The sequence below is a fragment of the Peromyscus californicus genome, unplaced genomic scaffold, assembly GCF_007827085.1.
Source record: "Peromyscus californicus insignis strain IS unplaced genomic scaffold, ASM782708v3 Scaffold_3__1_contigs__length_106647218, whole genome shotgun sequence".
NCBI lineage: Eukaryota > Metazoa > Chordata > Mammalia > Rodentia > Cricetidae > Peromyscus > Peromyscus californicus.
The window spans coordinates 34,957,952-34,977,057 of NW_026294551.1; the positions used below are offsets into that span (position 1 = coordinate 34,957,952).

At 49.6% G+C, this 19,106-nt stretch overlaps 1 protein-coding gene and 1 long non-coding RNA gene across 3 annotated transcripts in view; one reads left to right on the forward strand and one right to left on the reverse strand.

The window, feature by feature from the left end:
* Rnf43 (ring finger protein 43) overlaps positions 1-19,106 on the reverse strand; it is a 72,909-nt gene that overhangs the window by 8,317 nt on the left and 45,486 nt on the right. The window contains exon 3 of one of the 2 annotated variants that reach the window (XM_052756324.1): positions 8,380-8,502. In XM_052756324.1, the coding sequence (XP_052612284.1) occupies positions 8,380-8,502 (123 nt within the window). Of the gene's footprint in view, positions 1-120; positions 2,889-8,379; positions 8,503-19,106 lie in introns of those variants that run through there. The other variant, XM_052756325.1, reaches the window with a different exon arrangement.
* Positions 1-19,106, forward strand: part of LOC128121557 (uncharacterized) — a 35,148-nt gene that overhangs the window by 6,988 nt on the left and 9,054 nt on the right. The window lies entirely within an intron of this gene.

The window sequence follows — 19,106 nt, forward strand, 5'->3', positions numbered from 1 at the left end:
CCCAGCCCTGCCTAACCAGAGGTGGCTATGGAATTCCACCCATCAGGAGTGAGGCTCAGGCAAAGTGCCGAGGGCCCGGGACAACTGTTCTCACCCAGAGCCTCCACGGCAGATCCCCACCTCAGTGCCTCCCACAGGGGCGCTCTCTGTCTGCCCCTCTCTAGCTTTGCCAAGCTCTTTGGTTCTAACTCAGGGCCTTAAGGAGTCCTTGTCCAGGTGCTTGATCGCTTCGTCCCCTCCCTTAGGATGGCTGGATTGAGGAGGGCCTAACTGCTCCCACAGGGACAGAACTGTGCGCAGGTGCACGTGTACGTTTGCCAAGGGCGCCAAGAGTACAGCGGAGCCAGTACAATCTAGCCAGCCCGCAGCAGCAGCAGCAGCAGCAGCCGCGCAGCAGCGCAGATAACAGCCAGAGACAGATCAAGAGGAGGGAATCTGGGGCCCGTGTGGGGGTGAGGGGAGGGAGATAAGAACGCAACAGCAACAACTAACTGACAAGGACCGGCTCTGGGAAGGTGCTGTTCCCAGCCTGGAATCGGACCGGCCAGACCAGAGGCTCATCCTGTCTGTCTGCCTGCCACCTCCTGTACCATCTCCCACCCAGGGACCCTGCTGACTCTCTGGGGCCTTCCTGCAGGCAGTGAAGGAGTTAACCCTTCTGCAAGTCACCAAGGCAGGAAGAGGAGCCAGTGCTGGGACTTACTCACAGCCCCAGAGCTTTGATCTAGGCTGTCTTCCCAGGCAGCGCCTGTTGCGGCAGGTCCCCTGCCAGGCTGGCTGGGAGCAGCTTGGCCCTCTGCTCTCTGCTCCCCACTCCCCAAGCAGGGGAAGGGGCTAGCGGGCCCCTCAGAACCAGTTGCCTGCAGGCAGGGAACAGGGGGAGGGCAGAGAGACACTTAAGTGGGGCCCCTATTTTGGTTAGGATAGCTTTCCTTTCTTCTCTCTTGCTCCAGGGAGCTGGGCTGGTCCCTCCCCGGGGCCTGCCTAGGTGAAGTGACTACCACCCCCAAGCCCCGAGGAAATCCTCGGACTCTACAGGGGACTGGGGAAGAAACTGAGAAATTGCAGCTTCTACTCTTAACCACTTCCTCCGAGAAAGCCCAGCCTACTCCAAACCATCTTCAGGGCTCTCCAAATTAGAGCTTTCAAAAAGTGTTGGCACCAGAGGCACCTGTCTTTAATTTAATTTAATTCCAGCACTCGAGAGGCAGAGGCAGCTAGATCTCCGAGTCCAGGGCCAGCCTGGTCTACAGAGTGAGTTCCAAGATAGTCAGGGCTACACAGAAAAACCCTGTCTCAAAAAAACAAACAGCTGGAGAGATGGCTCAGTGGTTAAGAGCACTGGCTGCGATTTCAGAGGACCCAGGTTCAATTCCCAGCAACCACATGGCAGCTCACAACTGTCTGTAACTCCAGTTCCAGGAGATCTGACACCCTTACACCAATGCACATAAAATAAAGTTAAATGAATTTAAAACAAACAAACAAACAAACAACAACAAAAGTGTTGGGAAAGGAACCCAATAGGTTAATCCTTCTGGTAATCTCATAGCCCAGGGATGGACTGGGTGTGGGTTGGGCACCCAGTAGTCACAGGATGAGATTCCTAGGGCCTCAGGTTTCCCATACCCAAGACTCTGGGCTCAGTGTGGCCTACAAGAGCATGGGGGCTCCCTTCTTTGCAGATTTTCTCACTTCTTCATCCCGCTCTCTTTGAAGAATTGGGGTAGGAACAGTAGAAAGCAATTACTGTGAGGTTCAAACACCCTAGCCCATTACAGCCCATAATTACAAAGTTGTAAAAGTGATCAAAGAGTCCAGAGAGTTGCCAGCAGAGGAAAATAAACAGGACTTTCTGTCAGTGGCTTCCTGTGTCCGGAGTTCTAGAGACAGAAAGTCAGATTTGGGGATGGACTGCAGTCCAACCCGGGGCTCTCTGAACCTCTTGCCTGCTTGGACCCAAGAGTAGGAGCTACCAAGTGTCTATTTGAGGAGTGGAACCTGGAAGACAGAGAGGATCCCAGGCTTTAGAAAGACAGTGCAGAGTCCTCTCTGGAGGCTTCAGGGTGGGCCAGGCCTTGGGCCAGCAAGCAAAGCTGTATCAGGAGCCAATCCAGAGCATGCAGAGAGGGAGCTGGAATCCTGTCTCCTGGTCCACTAGCCAGCTGTTAAAATGTCCTTTACAGACCACAGTGGCTGTTTCTGTACATCACCTGCTCATCCATAATGCAACAGTACCCACTATGCCTGAGCTAACAAGCTAGGAAGGCCCTGACTCTCTATGCACATAAAACCAGAATGCTCGTAACAATATTCCAGAGCACAAACAGGAAGGAACAGACAATAGTCACTTTTCACCTCAGAATGCCTTTTCCTCTAGTTCTATGGTCCCCAGTCTCACACAAAACAGACAAATGTGAAGCAGCTCCCTCTGGGGGTGGGGTGAAGGGAAAGCACCTTAACCCTCCCCACCCCCGGGCCCCCAGCCCCAGCACCTCCAAGAAACACAGACTTAGCAGAACATTTTGTTGAAAGTCTATTTGCCCAAAGACTGCCATTTGCTGGGAGGCATGCTAGAGGGAGGGATTTCTGCCCCCACAGGGCTGGGGTCACGCTGGAAAGAGTCAGTAGGACAATCGGTACTAGGCTGCGCTTGAGAACAATGGAGAAGGAGAAGCATGTGCTTCTTACTGAGATCTACCCCGTCCAGAGTGCCTAAGTGGGAATCCCAGCTCTGCTCCACTATTAGCTGTGAGACTTTGGGGCAACTCTTCCATGCTTCCATTTTCTTTTCTGTAAACTGGGACAATAACAGGCCCTACCTCACAGAGCTACTGTGAGAACTACATTAATTAATCCATGTAAAGTACTTAAATTTGTGCCTGGCACATGGTGCTATTTTTTTCCTTTTTTTTTTTTCTTTTTCCTGAGACAGGGTTTCTCTGTGTAGTTTTGGAGCCTTTCCTGGAACTTACTCTGTAGCCCAGGCTGGCCTCGAACTCACAGAGATCCGCCTGGCTCTGCCTCCCGAGTGCTGGGATTAAAGGTATGCGCCACCACCACCCGGCACATGGTGGTGTTATATCAACTATTATATATGGTTTGTATACATGAGTTCGTTTATTCTTTAATTTTCCCTAAGACAGTAAGGAAACCAAGACTCAGAGGGCCTGAACTGGTCCATGGACAACAACTGATAAACAGTGAAGATTGGACTTCATCATCCTGGACTCCCGCTTCCAGAGCATCTACTCTTTCGGTTTTGTTTTGTCTTAAGGCAGTCTCGCTATGCTGCCCAGGCTGGCCTCACACTCACCACCCCTACTCACTCAGTATTCCTGCATGCTGTGATTACAGGTATGTGCCACCACGTCCAGCTTGAGAGTGCCTTCTCTTAACTACTGGGTGGCGGCCATCTTGGTACCCAGCTGCTTGTCTACCATCCTTCCATTAGGCAAAAGGCCTCTGTACTTGTCCAGGCATGACAGGGGAATTGGAGCTGATAAGGAAGCGGACTCCAGTCCAGGTGACCCGGTAGGAAAAGTCCAGAAGAATTATGGCGAGGGTTTCAGAGGAGCGCAAGTGAGTTAAGGAGGAAAATAAAATCAAAACCAGCCTTTGTGAACGGTAATGTGTGCAAGGAGTCAGGGACCCTGGAAAGACTGTTCAGTGGTGGAACACACACTTAGTGTGCAACGCTCTGGGTTCAATTCCCCAGAAAAACCAAAATAAACAAAATAAACAACCCCCCCCCCCCCCCCCGTACGGAATGGTAATGTGTGTGACAACATGATGGATGGTCACTGCAGTCATTGTTGAATGATTACTACTGTGCTTAGCACTCTGAGCTAGGAGTTTGCATCTGTACCGTCTCATCAAATCCTCATAACTAGGGCAGGAGCGATGGCTCAGCAGTTAAGAACACTGGCAGCTCTCTCAGACGACCCAGGTTCAATTCCTTGCACTCTCATGATGGCTCACGATGATCTGTAACTCCAGTTCCAGGGGGTCTGATGCCCTCTTCTGGCCTCTGAGGTCACACAGCCATGCATGCAGACAGAACACCCACACACATGAAATACTCCTTCCTTCCCGCCCTCTCCCTGATTCCTTCCATCTATTCATTTTTTAAGGGGGTCTCTTCAATCCTAGGCTAAACTTGAACTTGATATGTAGCCAAGGATGACCTTGAACACCTAATCCTCCTGTCTCCATTTCCTGAGTGTTGGAGTTATAAGCATGTGCCACCACACCTGACTTACCATTAATATTAAGGGAAAACCAGAGCAGAAATTAACTGGGATCAGTGATTTTCAATTTTGTTTTGTTTTGAGACAAGATTTCTCTGTGTAACAGTCTTGGTTTCCTGGAACATACTCTGTGGCCCAGGCTGGCCTCGAACTCACAGAGATCCACCTGCCTCTGCCTCCCAAGTACTGGGATTAAAGGTGTGCGCCCCCACTACCTGGCTTCAGTTTTTTTCTTTACCAAAGATCTTATCTTTCCCTTACACTTCCTAGGGGCCATAGTGTGTGTGTGTGTGTGTGTGTGTGTGTGTGTGTGTGTGTGTGTGTGTTCCACTAAACTAGCCATATATATTATTCATCTTGTTATATAATTATTATTATATAATAACACACTGAACTTAAGAGAATTCTATAAAGCCAAAGCAAAATTAAGTACTTCAGTTTAGCCTCTGAGATTTCTGAGACAACAGAAGTAGCTAGAACATCCTTATTACTAACCTTACAAACTTCTTTTGAGCAGGCAACCCTAGGCAAACACCGGTTGGCCAGGTTGGATGATGGGGTCCCACTGGCATGGCTGGAGGAAGGGCAATTCCCTCAGCAATGAGAGAGAAGCCAGGTGTGGGGCTTCGTCCTGACTGTCAATTTAACTGGACTGAGAAGTACCTAGGGGGTTAGCGAAGGGTACCTCTGGGTGTGTCTGTGAAGATGTTTCTGGAAAGCTTAATTAAAGGGGAAGACCTGCCCTAATGTGGGCAGCACCATCCCAGAGACTGAGGTCACAGATGGAGTGGACCAGAGAAAAGGAGAAAGCACACTAACTAGCATAGCCTTGTGTGTGTGTGTGTGTGTGTGTGTGTGTGTGTGTGTGTGTGTGTGTGTGTGTGTTGGGTGGGTGCAGGGCTTCCTGGGTCACTGTAATATGAACTTCTCTACCCGCCATGCTCTCCTACCACGAAGGACTACCTCTGCAGCACAGGCATAGCAACACTGAAGCTTTCTACTATGGCCTGAGGCTTCTGAAAATATAAGCCAAAATGAGTCCTCCTTCTCAGAAACGGTTCTCTTAGGTATTTTGCCACAGCAACAAAAAGTCGAATGCACTAGGTTTTGGGTGCAGGCAGAGTCAAGGCACTCATTTTCAACCCCACCATGCTTTCTGCTGCTGTTTTAGTCTGACCTTTCTCTGGGCACGGTCTCATGCAGCTCATGGTCTTGAACTTGCTATGGAGCGACCGCTGGAATTACAGGTGTGCACCACCACGGCCGATTTACACGGTGATGAGGATCGAACCCGGGGTTTCATGCACAGTAGGCAAACATTCTACCAACTGAGTTATCTATCCCCAGCCCTCGTCTTGTTTTGGAGACAAGATCTCATGCAGCCTTGGTTAGCCTGTTTTGGAGACAAGATCTCATGCAGCCTTGGTTCGCCTGAAATTTGCAATGTAGTAGAACAGGCTGGTTTTGAGCTTGTAGCGATCCTCCAGCCTGAGCCTCCTGAGTACTCCTGAGTACGGAGATCACAGGCCTGTGCCCCATGCCTGGCTCAGTTGTTACTTTGTGATCACTTTAGTTCAAGCACTACTGATATTGTGGCTCATTACTTCTCGTGATTACAGTAAACACTGGGGAAAGGCAGGGCTCTACCGAGCACCCCAAAGGGTGTTCCTTGCTACAGTGTCTGTGCACACTCTTCTAAAAGAATGTGGTCCTTGGGGCTCGAGAGATGGCTCAGTGGTAAAGAGCACTAGCTGCTCCTGCAGAACAACCCAGGATTGGACAGAGGCACCCACACAGCAGCCCACAACCATCTGTAACTTTGGCTCCAGGGAACTGGATGCCCTCTTCTGTCCTCCAAGGACACCAGGCAAGCTGGTAGTGTATATATATATATGTGTGTGTGTGTGTGTGTGTGTGTGTGTGTGTGTGTGTAGGCAGGCAAGACATGTAAGATAAAGATAAATCTTTTTGTTGTTTGTGACAAGGTCTCTCTCCATAGCCCCGACAATGCTAGAACTCACAGCGATCTGCCTGCCTCTGTCTCCCAAATGCTAGGACTAAAGGTAAGGGCCACAATGCCCAGCTAAAAATAAATATTACAAAAAAAAGTAATGTGTTCCTGCAAAGGTCAAGGAGAAAGCCTCCTGCCTGGAAGCATCCTTACAGTTGGTCACGTGTGCACGGGCTGTGCAATACTGTGTTAAAAGAACTGCAGGAAACCAGGTGTGGTGCTGGCCTGTGGACGTCCTCAGCCAGTCTGGGTCGTGAGGACCTGGGGCAGGCCTGTAATTGTCTTCCCACTGAATATTATTTTAAGTTTTTATTTGTTTTGGGTTTCTTTTTTTTGAGACAGGGTTTGGTGGTATTGTGTTCCCCAAAATATTGTGTACCCTAATAAACTTATCTGGGTCAGAGAACAGAAAAGCCACTAGATACTTAGGATAGGCAGTGGTAGCACATGCCTTTAATCCTAGCATTCCAGAGGCAGAAATCCATCTGTTCAAGGATACAGCCAAGCATGGTGACTCACGCCTCTAATCCCAGAAAGCGAGCCTTTAATCCCAGGGAATGGTGGTAGAAAGCAGAAAGGTATATAAGGCATGAGGACCAAGAACTAGAAGCATTTGGCTGGTTAAGCTTTTAGGTTTTGAGCAGCACAGTTCAGCTGAGAGCCATTCGGATATGAGGACACAGAGGCTTCCAGTCTGAGGAAACAGGATCAGCTGAGAAGTTGGCCTGGTGAGGTTAGCTGTGGCTTGCTCTGTCTCTCTGATCTTCCAGTGTTCACCCCAATACTTGGCTCCGGGTTTGTTTTATTAATAAAGATTCTTTAAGATTCCTGTTACAACAGGGTTTCTCTGTGTAGCCTTGGCTGTCCTGGAACTTGCCCTGTAGACCAGGCTGGCCTTGTACTCACAGAGATCCACCTGCCTCTGCCTCTGCTGGTTTGAAAGACGTGTCCCACCACTGTCTGGTTTATTTCCAGTTTTTAAATGTGGCAATTAATTTACATTTTAGTGGGGGGTATTTTGTTTTGTTGTTTCAGTTTTTGTTTTGTTTTTATTTTGAGACAGGGTCTCATACATCCCAGGCTGGCCTCACACTCACCATGTGACTGAGGTGACTTTGAATTTCTAATCATCTTGCCTTCATCCTGGAGAGCCAGGATGATAGGCATGTACCACCAAGCCTGGCTTTAGGAAATGTGAGAGAACAAAGTCAGGCAAGGGCTGTGTGGACTAGGCCAGCTGAGCCATAGCCCCAGCCCTAATTCACATATGGACCCTGGTGCAAGCCCAAGTCATCTTGCAGGCCCCAAGTTAACAAACCTCACAGGAAATGTGTACACATTGTAGGGAGAGCAATAACTTCCACTTGGCTGTTCTGTTTTCCTTTCTTCAGTCAGGCTTTTGTTATCCAGCACTGGACGACCTCGTACTTGTACAGCCTGAGCTGACCTCGAATGCACAACAACCTAGCTCAGCCTCCTAAGTGCTGGAACCACAGGCATGAGCCATGGTGCTTGGTGCTCAGCAGATGTTTCTGAAGTGTGAAAAAAACCTTCCAGTGACACCCCACCCTGCACCTCTGCTGGTTAGCTAGCTGGATTTGCTCTTGAGCTGAGGAAGGGCAAGTCTCATGAATTTCTAAGAGATAGAGTGCGGTGAGGGGGTGGGAGGGTGGGGGTGGGAGCTCATGCTGGGATGAAACAAAAGTCCTGGGACTGGTGGGTGGAGTAACAAAAGGGTGAATTTCTACCTCTCTCAGATGGGTTGAGAGCTAAGGGAACTTGAGGGAGTGAGGCTTAGCATTCTCACAAAACTTCCTTGTTATTATTGTATGTGTGTGGGGTGTTTTGCCTGGGTGTGTGTCTGTGTCCACCTTTGTTCCTGGTACCCGGGAAGGCCAGGGAAAGCATCAGATCCCCTGGAACTGAGTTACAGATGGTTGTTGGCTGCCATGTGGGCGCTGGGAATCAAACCCAGGTCTGCAGTCAGAGTTCTCGACCACCAAGCCACCTCTCCAGCCTCAAGGGCTTATCCTTCTAAGAGACAAGGGGGCAAGAGAGCAGGGGGTCCCCACAGCCCAGCGCTGGGTGCAGCTGAGAACGTGCGATGTGAGAGTCTACCTTACTGGCCAGGGACAGGCAGGGGCGAGGAGCCCGTCGAGGGCTCTCCAGCTTGACGATGCTGATGAATCCAGGCTCCAAGTTGTCGTCGTCACTGGCGTTGCACAGATACAGGGGGTGGGACTGCAGAGAGACAAAGACCTGTGTTAGAGGGGCTCTAGGGAGCAGGTCCGAGCTACGGACAAGAACCGAGCACGTCTGCATTATTCTGGGCATGTTTCTGGTTGGACTCTTTTTAAAAAAATGTTTAAAAATAATGTGTGTGTGTGTGTGTGTGTGTGTGTGTGTGTGTGTGTGTGTGTGTGTGCATGCATGTGAGCACATAGGTGCCATGATGTGTATGTGGAGGACAGAGGACACATTTCAGGGGCTGGTTTTCTCCTTCCATCATGGGATCTAGGGAATCGAACTCGGGTCGCCAGGCTTGCATGGCAAGTACTTCTGTCTGCTGAGCCATCTTGCTGGCCGAGTAGGTCTCTCGGTACTATGAAAGAGTAGGCCTTCCGTGGGCTTGGCTGATGCCTGTAACTCCAGAAGCAGAGGCAGGAGGTTTGCCAGAAGTATGAGGCCAGTTACACAGTGAGTTTCAGGTCACCGTATCTCAAAAACAGTCTTATTACTAGATAGTTTCATATTAAACTAGTAATCGTTATTTGTCACTTCAGAGGTGCTGGGGGTATGGGGTGGGGTGGATTGGAAGGAGGGGTACTGCAGACAGGACCTAAATGAAGAACCTGCTGTGAAAGCTTCAGGACCCTTACACCATACTTTTCCAAACGGACCAAATACAGATGGCTTCTCTCCTGACCACAGTGTCTCCTGATCCTTCTATGTGCTCCCAAACCTCCAGGCTCTGAGAGTGCTCATGTGCTCCCAAACCTCCAGGCTCTGAGAGTGCTCATGTGCTCTGCCTTCTGTCCTTCTGTCCTTGAAGGCAGTGTCAGGTGCCACTGGTGGCTTTTTGAGATGGCCATTGCCCTGTAGATTCTGCCCGCCCCTGCTTCTCCCTTTACCTGTGAGTGCCCTGTGCCCATCATGGGATCAAGCAAACTGCTGGAGGAGGCTGTCTTTGGATGAAGCTTGGCCAGGACTTAAGGACTGAACAACACAATTCCTGCCCACAGGAATGACGCAGTAGAGATGGGAGCATCTCTGCCCATTAGCTCTGGGACTATGGATGGTCCAATCCAAGACTTGACCTCTAAGTCAAACTGGTACAGAATAATGACTAAAGAGAAAATGGGCCAACTATGTGAACGGAAATCCTAAGACCCTTCATCAGAGAAATGAGACCCTTTACTAAACAACCTATTCTTTTAAAAATGATAACATTTAATTTATTCTGTGTACACATGCGGCATGCTTGCCATGGTGTATATGTGGCGGTCAGAGGATGACTTGTGGGGACCTGTTCTCTCCTTCCACCATGGGGACCCAGGGGATTGAACCTGAGTCTTCAGGCTTGTTGACAACACCATTGAGCTATCCCACCAGTCCTTCATTCAAGACAATTCTAAACCATATTGGAATCTAATTTTCCCAAAGTGGTAAGAAAACAAAGTTGTGTTTGCTTGTCCCTGGATAATCCTACAGGTCAGGGATTCCCATGTCTTGGCAAGGGAGTAATTTCCTACACAGGAGAGGTTGAGACTTCACTCTCCGCTGATGCGAAAGTTTGAAGTACTTTCAGAAAGAGCCACCAGAAGAACCACAAAGAATTTCAAGTTGTTGATGATAATATCCACTATGGTTTAAAACCACAGTAGCTTTCTGAAAGCTTTCTCAGGCTCATCTCTTACTGACTCAAACATAGTAGGTTCTCAGTCTATCTGTACTATGTTGCTTTGCATCATAGCCTTGATAATAACATCTCTGGGTAGGGAGAAGTGGCTCTATTCTTATTTCCAGAATTTAAGGGTTCCTGGCTTGGTGGTGATGGAGGCTTGGTGTGGGAAAAAGGGTATACACTCTTGTCTCCAGAAAATGAATGGCACGAGGCTGGGCTGTTTTCTCTTCAGTGAATATCCTGGCTTCAGTCTGCCTATCCAACCATCCATCCATTCCTTTCTTGTGTGTGTGTGTGTGTGTGTGTGTGTGTGTGTGTGTGTGTGTGTGTGTGTGTATGTGTGTGTGTGTATTACACATGTTCATTTTTGTGTGTATGTGCACATGTGAGTAAAGCCAGAGGTTGAACCTGGAAGTCTCAATGCACCTTACTTTAATAGGTTGGGTCTCTCACTGAGCCTGGAGCTTGTCAATTAGGCTGGACTGTCTAGCCAGCGTCCTCCCAGGGACTTGCCTGTGTCTGCCTCCACAGCACTGGGACTACAAGAGTGCACAACACACCTAGCTTTTTTTTTTTTTTTTAAGGTTTATTATTTCTATTTTGTCTGTATGAGTGCTTGCCCTGAATGTGCCCAACTTGGGTAATGTTACCTGTGGAGGCCAGAAGAGGGCATCAGGTCCCCTGAAACTGGACTTCTAGAGAGCTGTGAGCTGCCATGTGGGTGTTGGAAACCAAACCCAGGTCCTCTGCCAGAGTGGCCAGTGAACTGAGTAGCCATCTCTTCAGCCGGCGCCCAGCTTTTTAACATGGTGCTGGGGGTGGAACTCCACTTTGTATGGCAAGCACTTTACTGGGCATGCCATCTCCCCAGCCCTCCAGTCATTCCTTAATTCTGCCAACCCTGCAGGCTCCCACTGCGCCATGTAAGCACACTGCACTGTGGGGTCCTGATGCTAGCGGGTTCAAGAGACTACCGGAGGACACGAGAAGCAGAGACCAACAATTCCATATGAGGAACAGAGCGTTTATCGCAAGGGTGACTTGACAACTTTATCAGGGGCTGACTGAGTATATGTTCACCCGGAAGACCAACGAAAGAGGGGAGAGGGGAGAGGTCATTCCCGGAAGAGGAAGCCACCTGTACCTGAGAACACAGGTTGAGATGGGACTGTGGGAAGATGGGTCAGGTGTGAGCAGGACAGCAGGGGAGGAGGCTGAGAATAGCAGCGGGAGCCAGAGGATGTGAGGAGGAGAGCCGGACACAGCTGTGCCAACGGAACAGAAACTCCTGGGACACAGAAATGAACCACAGAAGTCCACTGCTTTGACTAGCTTACCCTCGATTCTCAGGCCAGCTCTCTAAGACCCCAAGACACCTCCCACTGAGCAGAGGGCAGATCTGGAAAGGGAAGATTTGCAAATATTTACCTACCACTCTGTCTCTAAGCCTCACTGGAGAACTGTCATCCTGCTGGAGGATGCCTCTGGCAAGGTGGAAGAGGAGACCCAGGAGTTGGAATCAGCAGATTGTCTGATTCTGAACCAGCATCCAAGGGTATGAGAATGGGAGGCACTTGGCCACCGCGTCTTCTGCCTTCCAGGGCTTCAGGCCTTATTTCACTGTGAGGCAGGCACTACTACCTCCATGTATGAGGAAGAGCTTGGAGCTCAGAGAAGCCAAGGTCACTCAAGATTAGAACTTAGCTTGTCGGATTCCAACCTCTGCAGTCATGGAGCTCAGTATGAATGCAGTCAGTCGGAGAACAGTAATGCAATTACTGTTGTCTCGGCCAACAGTGATCGTGAGGAGTCCAGCAGTTTGTATTCACTGTTCTAAGCGTCTAAGTCTTTCACCTGCATATCACTATGAGGTAGAAGCTATTATTGTCCCTCCTCTGAGCTGAGGCACCAAAAGGTTAAGAGTTCCACGGCTGGTAACTGACACCAGCAGGATCAGAGGAAACCGAATAGAAGAATAGTTAAAGGAAAAAAAACGGGAGAGCTGGGTCTGGTGTCACATGCCTGTAATCACAACACTCAGAGGGCTGAGACTGAAGGAAAGCCATGGGTCCTGGGCCAGCTTGGGCTACAGAGTGAGTGTCAGGCCAGCCTGAGATTCAGTGTTTACATTTGACTTTGAAAGCATGATATCCTTCCCCAACTCATAACCAAATTATTTATCTTACTAATTCTACGGGGTACTTCCTGTTGCTTGAGACAGGGATGGACTATGTAGAGAAGCAACTTCCATGCAGTAAACTTTCTGTCCCTGCCTCCCAAGTCCTGAGATTATAAGTGTGCATCATCATGACTGGCCAATTATATATTTGTAAAGTCAAAAGACCCAAAAAACAAGTTCCTAGAATGCTGGTGACCCCCAGGATGTTGTCCTGGGTACTCCTCACACATTCTTTGAGTGACCCAACCAACCCCACAACCATAGTTCTCTACTTACAGCCTCCTCTTGATTGCCAGATCCCTATGTCCAAATGTCTCTACACCTTTCTGTGTGAAGAATCTTAAGTGTGCAGACTTAATTCCAAGAGCTGTGAGCCTCAAACCCAGCCTGCTCAAGACTGATCGAATCACTGTGTAGTCTAAAACTGGGTCTCCAGTGTTCCCTGTCTTGGGGATCAGAAGTATAATCCACCTGTCACCCAGCCAGGGGCTACCCACCCAGTCTCCTCTATTGCCTTCAAACACCAACATGTAAGAAATCAACACCGCCGGGCGGTGGTGGCGCACGCCTTTAATCCCAGCACTCGGAAGGCAGAGCCAGGCGGATCTCTGTGAGTTCGAGGCCAGCCTGGGCTACCAAGTGAGTTCCAGGAAAAAGGAGCAAAGCTACACAGAGAAACCCTGTCTCGAAAAACCAAAAAAAAAAAAAAAAAAAAAAAAAAAAAAGGAAAGGAAGTCTCCAAACTTGATCGGTTCTATACAAATACTTCTCCACTGTGACTCTTCTCACTGAGGCTGCTCAAGACTCCCTCTCTTGCAGCCCCAGGCAGAGAGGAACCATCTGGTCATCATTCCAGGTTCATCATAAAGTGGGAGGCTCAGCTGTCCAGTTAGCTGTCTCTTCGATCCTCTTTCTTCCCAACTCAGCCCAGCTCCTTCAACGGCCGCCATCACTGCTACCCGGAATCACTGGAAACTTCTTAACTAGGCTTGTCGTACCTCACTCGTCCCTTTACACTGCGGCACGGTAGCTTAAATGCTAACTTGAGCATGCTCGCCTCTACGGAAAGCCCTCACCAGGCTCCTCACAGCTCTTGGGATGAAGTCTGCACTCTTCCACCCCTGGTCTGGGCTTGGGGATATGGCTCAGTGAGGAAAAGTACTTCCTGTTTGGGCCTTGATCTTGGAACCCACACAAAGGTAGGAGACAGTCGAGTCTACAAAGTTGATTATCTCACATCCACATGTGTGCTATGGCACACAAGTCCACACATACAAATCACGTGTGTGTGCATGCCCACCAGAGACACACGGACACAGATTTTAAAGGCTGAGTCTGGGCTGGGCTTGCCTCATGGCTTACTCTCTCTTCCTATCACCCCCGCTCCCGCACTCCATGTCCAAAAATAACAACCTGCTCCACTTCCCTAAACACACTTTCGGCATTTGCCGATCTGTCCTGCGTTTCCCTAATCATAGTCTTCTCCCACTGTGGGGCATTTGTCTGCTGTCTTCCCTCCCTGTCCCTCAGGTCACCTGTCCCTACACTGTCCTGTCAGTGCCTGCTGGACACGGGGTGCTCAGGATTTGTTGGTTATCAAGGGTCTACAACCAGATGGCTGGTAGATAATTCTTTTATTTATTTATTTTTAAAGTTTTGTTTTGTTTAATTTTCCGGAGCTGAGGACCGAACCCAGAGCCTTGTGCTTGCTAGGCAAGCGCTCTACACTGAGCTAATCCCCAACCCCCAGATAATTCATAAGACAGCATAGTGTACACCAAAACCCCGGCAATGGTTGCTTTGGAGAAGCCCGGAGAGACAGAAAGTGTTGAGGGAGGACTGTGGAGCTGGAAGAATAAGAAGGAACAACGGCTTTCTGTCTGTCTTTCCTGACTTTTCTCTCCTTCATCTCCTAGTCTCAGGAGCGTTTGCCAAAAGCCAAGGCTGGCTAAGAGCTCCTTTCCTGGCTTGGGTGAACCGTGAACTCTCCGGGGAAGTGCAAACGTCCTGAAGGCAGGGAGAAGTGGAGTGTGGCGAGGGTCCTGCCTCCAGAACCTTAAAGGGATGAAGAGGAGTCTAGGCTGTACCAAGCAGTGAGAATCTGAAGCCTGTGCCCCAGAAGGAGCATGGCCCCTGCAGAAGGACTGAACGATAGGTATGGGGAGACTGGACCTCAGTAGAAAGGGTGCACCCCCTGAGTCCCCCCTCCCTCCTCCTCACCTGTCTCTTCTTTCCTTTCTGACACAGGGTCTCATGTAGACCAGGTTAGCCTCAAACTCAGTATATAGGGAGGATGAATGAATTTCTGATCTTCCTCCTCCTCCTGAGTGCTAGGGTTACAGGCATGTGGCCCCACACTTGGCTGATCCAGGGCTGGGGTGGAACCTAGGGCTTCATGCTGCTCCATGACTTGGCCTACTGAGCCATATCCACAGACAAGAAACACATCCAAACTTTGGTTTTTTTCTTTCAGTGGAGACTGGGGCCCAGGACCATGTGCATGCTAGCCAAATGCTCTTCCACTAGCTTCCGCCCCAGCGCTTCCTTCTCCTCCTCCTCCTTCTCCTCCTCCTCCTCCTCCTCCTCCTCCTCCTCCTCCTCCTCCAAGAGTACCTGTATCTGGATAACAGGCATTTATGGTGATGATCGCAGGCATCAGGGGGTTCCCTAGCTAATCTAGGTTTCATAAAACCCTGGGTTTTTGTGCTCCTTCCTTTGTGAAGGGAAGCTCCCTTGCACCAAATTTCTGCTCACCTTGAGAGATGGGGCCTTGGGAATAGATTTAACAGAAAATATGTGACATTTCTTGTACAGTCCGATCAGTAGTGTAAGAAACACACTCTCCATGTTTTTGCATGGTTTGACTCGGTTACAAGTATCAAGTATCCTCACATTAAACACGCAAACCATTCCGATCAAGACTGTTCATGACCTAGCTAGGAAGCTTGTTCTGAGTGAACAGAAGCAGCCTTCACCCATCCTTCCAGGCATTCCAGCCAAAAGGAGGGCTCCCGGGGAGTGAGCAGGTCTAGGGACACTAGTTTCCTCAGGATGCAAGGGCTCCAGTCACAAATAGGAAAATGACGGCCCACCCATTCTTTCAGTGATACCAAATGGGGACCAAGTGCTTTTAAAATTCACGGAGGGTGCGGCTGGGCAGGGCTCCCAGAAACTGGAGTTTAAGGATTGGTGGGTGTTGTGTGTTCTCAAGAGAAGCCATGGGTTGGGATGGTCCTAGAGGTATCATGAGGGAGGTCCAGATCACTCAGGTTTAGAACTGGCTTTGCACACACTTACACCTCTCGGCAAAAAACGTGAAAACTGGTGTGTGTGTGTGTGTGTGTGTGTGTGTGTGTGTGTGTGTGTGTGTGTATGTCTTATGTTATAATCCTTTTGTTCTAAGAGACATGGTCTTGCTATGTTGCTTAGGATTGCCCTGAACTTCTGGGCTCCAGAAACGATTCTGCTTTAACCTCTGGAATAACTAGGTCTCCAGCTGTGGACTCTAGCTCCTGGCCCCTAGTTTCACGCTTTGTTTTAGAGATAGGGTCTCGCTGTGCAGCTTAGGCTGACTTAAATTCTTGTCTCTCTTGCTTCAGCCTACTCAGTGCTAGGGTAACAGGCATGGATGTGGCACCCGGCTGTACTTCATATTTTTTTTTTTTTGGTTTTTCGAGACAGGGTTTCTCTGTGTAGCTTTGCGCCTTTCCTGGAACTCGCTTTGGAGACCAGGCTGGCCTCGAACTCACAGAGATCCACCTGGCTCTGCCTCCCGAGTGCTGGGATTAAAGGCGTGCGCCACCACCGCCCGGCTTGTACTTCATATTTTTAAGTCCGTGTTCTTCCTTTAATTCATTCATTCTGGTTTAATTCCCTTCCAAGACAGAGGTAAGGTTCAAATTCAAATGATCTCACTATTTACCTGTGGGATCTTGGGCAACTTACTCTCTGAGCATCGTAGCCTTCATTTCAGGATGAGAACAACAATAACAATGATTTCTGCTCATCCCGAAGACCAGAGATAATGACCAGCAAGTGCCCAGCACAGACCAACACCTAGCAAGTGCTCATGAAATGGGAACAGGCTTTATTACTGTACTTACAATAACAATTCTCTTCTTATTCCTGGAAGAGACAAGGCCCTTTCTGACTCCTTCCTCCCTTGGCGGTCAACAGTGCCTCTGAATGCCAGCATTCCGTCAGGCACAGTCTGGGACAGCTCATTAGCCACGGTCACTTCCCTTCTGTTCTCAGCCCTCCAAACCCCACTGAACAAGCTCTTCCAGTTTTCAGCCCGCCTCCTTCCCATGTGACCTCGTTACGGCCTCACAAAGGGCATTCCAGGGCTCAAGTGAGCTCTGTACTTCACAGCCGGTCTTAGCTCTTCGGCATCTATCGCCTCCTCTTGGGCGTGGGCTTCTGCAAGTCACTCTGCACTATCTCCCCTTTCCCAGCCCTCTCCTCCCCCCACCTCTGCCGCAATCATCTTTCAGGGCTCCGATTCCACTCAGACCTTCACCCAGCCCTTGGCCAGGTAACTTTACTGCCGGCTGCTCCGGGTTTGCCTTTGTAATCGGGAGCACTGGCCAGACATCAAAGGCGCCCTTCTCCCCATTTCCTCTTTCCAGATTTTATAATCATCCTTACCAGTGCACCCTCCATTACTTGAACTTAGAACTACCTGACTTTTATCTCGGGCGGCAGGACACACCAGCATCATAAAATAAAGCTCTTGTTGCTTGGGGAAAAGCAGACCTGAGTGCTGGCCTGGCTCCTGGTTTTTCGAGACGGAGTTTCTCTGTGTAGCTCTGGCTGTCCTGGAACTCACTCTGTAGACCAGGCTGGCCTCAGAGATCAGCCCGCCTCTGCCTCCTGAGTGCTGGGATTAAAGGCGTGGGCCACTACCATCTGGCTTATTTTATTTATTATTTAATTTTTTGAAACAAGGTCTCACATAGCCTGGGCTGACTTCAAACTCATCTTGTAGTTGACACTGGCCTTGGATGATCAGATGCCTCCATTTCCCAAAGTGCTCGGATGGCCCGCCTGGCCACTGTGTAATTTTTTAAGCTACAGAAGAAGATCATGTGGGTGGGGAGAGAGAATCTCCCTATGCAGCAGGGGTGTTAGTGAGTGAGGGGGCAGACCAGAGTGGGTGTGCGAGAGTGGGCTAGGGAAGTAGAGAAGTCGGAGGGACAAGCCCAGTTCAAAGAAAGTCTAGTCTGGGGTTTTGCATGTCACAGGCCTACACGGTGTTTGGTGAAAGAATGAAAAAGGGGGCTGGAGGGGGTTGGGGATTTAGCTCAGTGGTAGAGTGCTTGCCTAGCACGCCCAAGGCCCTGGGTTCGATCCTCAGTTCAAAAAAAAAATGGTGCTGGAGAGATGCTCAGTGGTTACGAGCACTGGCTGCTCTTCCACAGGACCTGGGTTTGAGTCCCAGCACCCACATCAAGTGGCTCACAACTGCCCTGTATCCACAGTTCCAGGGAATCTGACACCCTCTCTGGCCTCCATGGGCACCAGGCATACATGTAGTGCTCATACATACATGCAGGCAAAACATCCATACACATAAATAATAATTTTTTTTTTTTTTTAGTGCAGGAAGGAATAAACTGGATTTGAATCCAGTTGCCAAACAGTTTATAGAAGAGATATGAATTGCTAAATGCCTAGCCTGGCTCGTACCTATCTGAGATCTTCAAAACTTGCTTTCAGTTTGGTGTGGCACATGTCTATAGTTCCTGTCACCTGGAAGGGTAGAGTGGGAATATTGCTTGGGCTTGAGCAAAACTTACCTCAAAAACAAACTTGCTTTTTCACAGAAGAGGAGAATGGAACTCCAGCCAAAGAGGCTGAGTTTTCCTGGACTGAGCCCCTACCCTATCTGTATCACCATGCCTCCAGGAATACAAGCTAGAGAGGTACATGGTATGGAGCAACACACGTCAGCCCACCTCCTTCCCATGTGAGCACATAGCCCCTCACGGAGCTGCAGTACAGGTGCCTGGGCCAGAAGGCTTCTAGGATTCTCAGTTTAGCAAGCCGGAACCTGGATCTATCTGCTCCGTTGCCTCTGGGCCTTTCCAGCTCAGCCTCGGCTTCTTCCCGACAGGATTTAATAACATCCCTTCTTATTTATTGTGGTTTTTTGAGACAGGGTTTCTCTGTGCAGCCTTGGATATCCTGGAACTCACTCTGTAGCCCAGGCTGACCTCAAACTCATAGAGATCCACCTGCCTCTGCCTCTGCCTCCCGAGTGCTGGGATTAAAGTCGTGGGCTACCACTGCCCAGTTCGCTTCCAACCACAACGAAGGCAGAGGAGACTTGGTACAGAGATGCTCTTCCAGTGAACAGTCCCCGCTCGTTTGGGGTGACAAAGGTATGTCCTGAAATCGGAGGCCATGGCTTAGACCAGAACAATGATCCCTCACCCCATAGGAAAGACGTCATTCTTCCATTGCAGAATTTACCTGTCCTCTTCTCAGATGGTGTCAAAGCTCCACGCAGTACTTAGCCTCCCCCCCCCCCCCCATGCCATGAAAACAGTCTCCGGGGGTCTCCTCACCCCTAGCCTCTTTGTCTGGAAGATTCAGAAGCAGGAGAAACAAGAGTTGACTGCTTGGGGTTGTTTCAGAATCACCGTGACATCAGCGAAGAAAGCGTGGCAGTGCCAGGCAGCGAGGGGGATACTCTCAGCCACCACTTGCGTGCAGACCTTGTATACCGTTACACAGTCGTCCACCCACACCATGGCGTTC